This window comes from Suncus etruscus, chromosome X (genome assembly GCF_024139225.1).
Source record: "Suncus etruscus isolate mSunEtr1 chromosome X, mSunEtr1.pri.cur, whole genome shotgun sequence".
In the NCBI taxonomy this organism is placed as follows: domain Eukaryota; kingdom Metazoa; phylum Chordata; class Mammalia; order Eulipotyphla; family Soricidae; genus Suncus; species Suncus etruscus.
Genome location: NC_064868.1, coordinates 94693440 through 94701322, shown reverse-complemented (window position 1 = coordinate 94701322; position 7883 = coordinate 94693440). Strand labels below are relative to the sequence as shown.

The window sequence follows — 7883 nt, the reverse complement described above, 5'->3', positions numbered from 1 at the left end:
AGTGATGCCCTTTCCTTGGGGGACTGGTTCCACAGGACAGACATCCTTATTGTTTCCATTGGTTTCCCAAGGGCTATGGTACTTTGCAATGTTGGGAGTATGACCTTTAACATCTCATTGCCTTCTAATTCACCCTCTTCCTGGGTATTTCCCATCCCATCCCAATGGCCGTTTATAGCCCACAGATGCAGACAAGAGATGGTTAAAGTAGCCAAGATTTATTGTGGTGGGTAGGATGGGATGGTGAGCAGAGATCAGGAGCCCACACCGAGGCACTCAGGAGTGCAGTGCACGCCATTTGTCCAGAGGCCCACGATTTGGGATGTACTTGACCCCACAGCCATCTGGGATGAGGCGCTTCTCAGCCACCATGTCCTCAAACTCATCTGCATTAAACTTGGTAAACCCCCACTTCTTGGAGATATGGATCTGTGGGAGGAAAATAATCCTTTAGAATTCAGAAGCTGGAGAGCTTGGGCCAGAAAAAGCAGGTCAGAGGCAAAAGTGCCACTTACCTTCTGGCGACCAGGAAACTTGAACTTGGCCCGACGCAGAGCCTCAATCACATGTTCCTTGTTCTGCAGTTTGGTGCGGATGGACATGATGACTTGTCCTATGTGGACTCTGGCTACAGTGCCCTGGGGCTTTCCAAAGGCTCCCCGCATACCTGTTTGGAGCCTGAAATTGGGGCCAATGAGAACCCATAGGAACTTTCAATAAAGACTGTCTCCAAGGTCCCTTATTACAGCCCATACAGGCCACAGGCTGCGTACACTACCAAGGAGGCTGCTTGCTTGCTGTCGGCAACCATTGCACACCGGGTCCCACAGGGCAGAGAGCACGGTCGGCTTAATTGGCTGCACCAGAGAACCCACATTCCAAATATAGTCCTTGGGGACCAAAGGACTGCCAGTACCCCACCTAGCCTCAAGGCCTAAGGGGAACATGTCCACAGCAGGCCAGTGGCTACAGCTTTCAGCCCCCAATGAACCCAGACACCTCAAGTTCCTGAAAACCAGGTGAACAGTACCCAAGCTCACCTGTCAGCCCCAGCACACGACAGCATTTTGTTGATACGGATGACATGGAAGGGATGGAGTCGCACTCGGATATGAAACCCGTCCTTGCCACAGCTTTTCACCATGTACTTGTTGGCACAGATCCTGGCAGCCTCCAGAGCTGGAGAGGGGATGGTGGCAGCAAGACAACCATGGCTGAGTTGGGTTTGGGTGCCCATAACCAAGACTGGTTATTCTGGGTGGCACCATCCCAGAAGGGGACCATGACTAATCACCAACTGAGCAGACTCACCTTCCGAAGAGAGCTGTTCATACTCATCAGACACCATGTGGCCACAGAGTGGGAATTCGTCCACTTTGGCCTTCTTCCGTCCCAGGTCAAAGATGCGGATTTTAGCATCTGAAAAAAATGCAAGTATGGTTAAGTGAGAGGCCACAGGGTTGCCAACTGGGTGGGAGGCATTCCTTCACAACTTACCTGGGACACCGCGACAGAAACGAGACTTCGGGTATGGCTTATTCTTACAGTACCGGTAACTGTGAGAAAAAAAATATAACAACCTGGAGGCTTGGAAATGAGGGGAAAGGTGGCTGGAGAGAAAAACAAGAGGACCCTCAAACTGTACAAAAGTGTCTTACGGCTTTCCCACCCCAACAAGACATAAGCACTCAGTTCCAAGACCACCACCAGCACCGCACCAGGCCGGCTATGTACAAGTGCCCCAGCTCAGGCCACCCAGCTCTAGTTCTACACTACTGGGCACGTGGTAGCAAACTAATCCCAGCACGTGAGCAACCAGTTGCCCGATCTGGGTCTGTCGCCCCCTGCCGGGCTGAGGCCGCTCCCGACCGTCCTTGGCGTCTGCGGTGGCTAGAATGCACTGCTCGCTGCCTGGAAACCCAGTCGGGCCGCACACAAAGCGCACAGCTCTTCCTGTGGCGGTTCGACCCTTCCCCCAACGAAAGGGATCGTTCTAGGCTGAAATTTTGACGAGCGCTCACAGCAAACGAGTAATCGAGGGCTAGTAGGAGCTAGCGGGGCTGCCTCCTAAGCAGGGAAATAGCGCTAAAACCCCCACCCTACGACTACTTTCCGCGGCCTAACACGAACTCCATTTACCAAACTAAGAAATTCCGTGAACTTGGAACTCACCATCGGGCGGGTCGGCGGCCCATGGCGACACCAGGATGGATCTTCAGTGGCTGCAATGAAGTGGACAGAATCGGATAAGAAGGCAAAGGCCACTTTTAAATAAGGGGACCGACCACATAAAAAGAGACCACGAGTAACAGAGAAGCAACACTACTCACCGCGCCGACGGGAAAGAGGCGATCTGACGCCCGCGCATGCCTTTTATAGACGGCCTATCTTCACGCTGAAGAACCATAGAGACTACCTAAAGGCAAGAGGACGCTCTATGAGATTTCCTGACCATAGATGCAATCCTGCTCAACGCCTACGTGTAGGCGTGGTTCAGCACATGCGCAGAGTAGGAATGAAGCTGGGCACCCGCCCCGAGTTGGCTTATTGACGAATGGGGCTCCGCCACATCAACGTGAAGGCCATGCCTCCGGCTGGCCATCTTGGGTGTGGAGCTTGCCCTCCTATGGTTTTGTAATAGCTAAGGACGTGTTTCTAAACTTGAAAGAAATTGTCATTGAATAAGGCATCCGATGCCCTGGGGCATTGAGGGGCCCGGTAGCTCGCCAGTCCTTCGCGCGGCTTCGTAGCCGAGCTGGCACGAGCAAAGTGGCAGCCCTACTCGCGTTCCTTTGTCGGTGTAGCGGTCCCCGAATCCCAGGTCCTAACCAAAGCGTTCTTACCACGATTAACTGTGAACCCCAAGGTCCGGGAAGGGCCTTTGCCAGCTCGGGAAGATCTGACGCGGCCACCGGAGAAAGTCCTCCGAGAAACCTCCCCAAGAACCCGGGACCGGGGAGTCAGCCCATTCTGACCCGGCAGGGGGCCCCCGAGAAGCGGGATGGCAGGGCGGGAGGAACGAGACGAAGCCCGCCCTGAAAGCCGACCTGCAGCCCTCCAGCCACATCCCACTCAGGGCTTTTCCCAGCGCCTTTGCTAGCCTTCCCGGGAGCTTCCACCCTATGTGTACACACACCCCTTGGCCCTTTGCCGTTCCGTCTGGTTTCAGCACCTCGTGAGTGTCTTAGATGGCTCAAAAGAAAGTGGATTTCCCGTTTCCCCCTCCCGGCAGAGTCCAGAGAAGGAGACTGAAGGAGTCAGAGTTGAGGAACAACAGCGTTCTATTCCAGCTTCCACAGGAGATAACGCCCCCAGGAGGCGAGGTCTGTTCCCACCCAGACACCCCGCCCCTTTCTGTCCTGAGCTCTGGAAACTGGGTCACTGGGACTTGCCACCGGACCAACTCCTCAGGTTTTGGCTCCCAGAGGTGGAGAGGACGTGTGGGATTCTCTTCAGCCAGCAGCAGCCACTTCAGTTCCTCTGCCCACAGCCACACATTCTGATCGCTGGCATCCCTGCTGCCCCCATTCCTTACAGCTACCTCTTCTCTCACCGTAGAAACCGCGAGTTCTGCTCAGTGAGGCCAAACAGGGCTCCTCAACACAGTTGCTGCAGACCAGGCCTAATAGCCTGTTTTGTTTGGGGCCACACCTGGTGTTGCTCAGCGCGGACTCCAGGCTCTGCCCTCAGGAATCACTCCTGGTAGGGCTCAAAGGAACATGGTGGGGGGGATAGCTGCCTGTGTGGTTGGCTGCATGTAAAGCAAGTTTCCTGTTGCTGTAGCCCTGTGTGCTATGCCCTATTCCTCTGCCCCCCACCTTCCTCAATCTTTTAGTGAAGAGGAGGGTTGGGCCACACATAGGATATCAGGTCCGAATATAGTCCACAAGCCTCACTCCTTACTCTTTGTCTTCCAGTACCTACCTCCTCCAAGGTTTAAAACTAACTGTACCAGGGCCCGGAGAGAGCAAAGTCGCGTTTGCCTTGCAAGCAGCCGATCCAGGACCAAAGGTGGTTGGTTCGAATCCCAGTGTCCCATATGGTCCCCCGTGCCTGCCAGGAGCTATTTCTGAGCAGACAGCCAGGAGTAACCCCTGAGCACCGCCGGGTGTGGCCCAAAAACCAAAAAAAAAAAAAACTAACTGTACTAGTGAGTCCACTCAGCAAACTGCAGTCTGGCCCTCAATTACACAATAAGTGGAACTTCCAGTGAATATACCCCTGAAACAGAATTCTGCTGTGTGCTGGCTTTCCCTATCACTCATCATGACTCTGTAGCCTGACAACTAGCAACAAATGTCTGATTTGTCAGGAAGAGAGGAGACTCAAGGGGCTACAGATATTCATGTGTGAGCCACTTACCACAGCATTCCCGATCAGGTCCACCACTTCCAAGTCAATTCAAAGATCCACTTCCCCAGTCACTGCCAGGAGAACCCTACCCCCACCTTGCAGCTTAGCCAGGTGCCCTCACACCATCCACCCTCCCTCCAGTCCTGCCAGCCTGTCACTCAATGTGCAATTCCAGTTTCCTCAACTCTTGGGTCCAGTGGCCTATGGGAATGACAGCTCCACTGTGGGGGCTACCACCCGCTGCTGATGAGGACCCCTTGACAAGGAGGAGGGTTGCCCTCATCCAAACCTGGAAGTGGCCCTCCATGGCCTAGAGTCCCATCTGCAGGCAGCAGAGAAGTGCAGTGAGAAGTGAGAAGGCAGCAGAGAAGTGCAGTGCCGGTATCAGGAGAAACCCCAGCCTCGGGTCGAGAGGAGGGTGAGCTGGACTCAGCCTGGGTGCCCAAATTCTTTATTATTATTATTATTATTATTATATTTATTATATTATATTTTATATTTTTGGTTTTTGGGACACCAAACGGTGCTCAGGAGTTACTCCTGCCTCTACACTCAGAAATCACTCCTGTATCAGGGGACCATATGGGATACTGGGGATCGAACCTGTGACAGTCCTGGGTCAGCCCTGTGCAAGGCAAATGCCCTACCACTTTGTTACCACTCCAGCCCTATTATTATTTTAGTGTTGGGGCCGCACCCAATGGTGCTCAGATGTTACTCCTGGCTCTGCTCTCAGAAATAACTCCTGGTGACCGGTGAGGTGGCGCTAGAGGTAAGGTGTCTGTCTTGCAAGTGCTAGCCAAGGAAGAACTGCGGTTCGATCCCCCCGCATCTCATATGGTCCCCCCCAAGCCAGGGGCAATTTCTGAGTGCTTAGCCAGGAGTAACCCCTGAGCATCAAACGGGTGTGGCGCAAAAAAAAAAAAAGAAATAACTCCTGGCAGACTCAGGGAATCCTGTGGGATGCCGAGGACTGAACTCGGGTCAGCAGTGTGCAAGGCAAATGTCCTCCTCACTGTGCTATCACTCAGGTCGCTTGGTCCCTGGATTCTTCTTTGTATCCATATCTGCTCTAAGCATGCATCCACAGCTGGGGGGGGGGTACTGGGGCACAACCGGCTCACCCACATGTAAATCCCATACTCAGCACTTTACCCCCACCATGTGCCCCCTGAGGTTCCTATGGGAGTGACTGTTTCCCACTTTTTTTTGGTTTTTGGCCCACAACTGGCGGCACTCAGGGGTTACTCCTGGCTCTGTGCTCAGAAATCAGTCCTGGCAGGCATGGGGGACCATTTTGGATGCCGGGATTCAAACCAACGTCAGTCCTGGGTCGGTTGCTTGCAAGGCAAATGCCCTACCACTGTGCTATCTTTCTAGACCCGTTTCCCACTTCTTTTTTAGTTAGTTTGTTTTGGGGTCACACCCGGCAGCGCTCAGGGGTTACTCCTGGCTCTATGCTCAGAAATCTCTCCTGACAGGCTCAGGGGACGATATGGTATGTCGGGATTCAAACCACCGACCTTCTGCATGCAAGGTAAACACCTTACCTCCATGCTATCTCTCAGGACCCCCCCCCCCCGTTTCCCACTTCTTTTTTTTTTTTGTTTTTGGGCCACACCCAGCATTGCTCAGGGGTTACTCCTGGCTGTCTGCTCAGAAATAGCTCCTGGCAGGCACGGGGAACCATATGGGACACCGGGATTCGAACCAACCACCTTTGGTCCTGGATCGGCTGCTTGCAAGGCAAACACCACTGTGCTATCTCTCCGGGCCCCCGTTTCCCACTTCTAAAGGGCTGCCTCAGATTCACCAGGGCTCACAAATCCTGTCAGACCTCCAGGACCTTTGCTTTCACTATTCCTTGTGTTGGGCCCTGGAGACAAATGAACATGGAAGAGGGAGACAGCAGAGGAACTTTTATTAGCCAGAGGATCAGCCTTTGCAAAGATCCACAGATCTGAGTTCCGAACTCACAAGGTTCAGAGAAACACTCAGACTGCACAAATGGGGAGATACGAGAGGGTAAGGGGCTCTCCTTACATGTGGCCAGCCATGGTTCTTTCCTGACATGCATATGAAACCAAGTACTACCAACGATGGCTCATGAACACATTTGCAAATGCCTTCCAGCCCCCTGAAACACTAGAACATCATAGTACAGCAGGTAGGGTGCTTGCCTTGCACGTGATCAGCCTGGGTCCAATCCCTGGTATCCCATATGATCTCCTAAGTCTGCCAGGAGTGATTCCTGAGAGCAAAGCCAGGATAAATCCCTGAGCCCTGCCTGATGTGGCTTTGAAGCAAAACAAGGTACAGTAGGAATCAAAAACACCATATGTTTCTTCTCCATCCCCTTCTCCTTTCGATTCTTCTTCTACTCCTCTTTCTCCTTCCCTTCCCCCTCCTTCTCCCCCTCTTCTTTCTACTTCCATTTCCTTTCCTTCTCCCCCTCCTTTCCCTCAATCTTCCTTTTCTCTTCCCATTTTTCTCTTTTCCTTCTTCTTTTTCCCCCTCTTCCTCCTTTTCCCTTCCCCTTCATATCATTTTCTTTTTTTTTTTTTGCCCACACCCGGCAGTGCTCAGGGGTTACTCCTGGCTGTCTGCTCAGAAATAGCTCCTGGCAGGCACGGGGGACCATATGGGACACTGGGATTCGAACCAACTACCTTAGGTCCTGGATCAGCTGCTTGCAAGGCAAACACCGCTGTGCTATCTCTCCGGGCCCTTCATATCATTTTCTTCTGCTTCTTGCCCTCCTCTTCTCTTTCACATCCACCTCCCCCTTATTTTATTTCTAGTTTTGGGGCCTCAGCCCTTACTCGTGTATGGGCACTCCACAACAGGTAGTAATCAGGGGAGCATGTGTGATGCCAAGGATTGAATCACGGTTGGCTATGTACTGGTACTATTGAAATGCCCACTCTTGGGGCTGAAGTGATATCATAGCAGTAGGGTGTTTGCTTTGAATGCAGCCAACCTGGGACCTACCTGGGTTCAATCTCTGCATCCCATATTGTCCCCCAAGCCTGCCAGGAGCAATTTCTGAATGCAGAGCCAGGAGTAACCACTGAGTGCCACTCGGTATGCCCCCAACACCCCTCAACAAAACCAAACAACAAACAACGAAATGCCAAATCTCCTATTCCTCTTCTCATTCTTCCTTTTCTTCTCCTTCATATACTCCTCCCTCCTCCTTCTTCCCCTTCTTCAGGTCACAACCTGTCTACACCTGGGCTGTTTATGACTTTGTGCTGGAGGTAACTCAAGGCCTGGCTCAAGATTTTTTTTTGGTTTTTGGGCCACACCCAGCAGTGCTCAGGGGTTACTCCTAGCTATCTGCTGAGAAATAGCTCCTGGCAGGCATGGGGACCATATGGGACACCGGGATTTGAACCAACCACCTTAGGTCCTGGATCGGCTGCTTGCAAGGCAAACAATGCTGTGCTATCTCTCCGGCCCTGGCTCAAGATTTTTTAATTAATAAAACTACATGTCAGGGCCGGAGGGATAGCATGGAGGTAAAGTAT

At 52.6% G+C, this 7883-nt stretch overlaps 1 protein-coding gene and 1 non-coding gene across 3 annotated transcripts; both read right to left on the bottom strand.

Annotated features, from left to right (window-relative positions):
• Positions 1-241: 241 nt before the first annotated feature.
• On the bottom strand, positions 242-2248 carry RPL10 (ribosomal protein L10). Of its 2 annotated transcripts, XM_049767068.1 has the most exons (6): positions 2173-2248; positions 1498-1556; positions 1312-1419; positions 1041-1179; positions 516-678; positions 242-429 (listed from the first exon to the last, which is right to left on the bottom strand). In XM_049767068.1, exons 1-6 carry the CDS (start codon positions 2193-2195, stop codon positions 277-279), a joined length of 645 nt encoding a protein of 214 aa, XP_049623025.1. In that variant the 5' UTR covers positions 2196-2248; the 3' UTR covers positions 242-276. The 2 variants fall into 2 exon arrangements, with proteins under 2 accessions (XP_049623025.1, XP_049623026.1); XM_049767069.1 differs by lacking the exon at positions 242-429 and having other exon boundaries at positions 559-667.
• On the bottom strand, positions 722-863 carry LOC125999646 (small nucleolar RNA SNORA70). Its single transcript, XR_007492150.1, has one exon. It is a non-coding gene; the product is annotated as a small nucleolar RNA SNORA70 (small nucleolar RNA).
• Positions 2249-7883: the final 5635 nt, after the last annotated feature.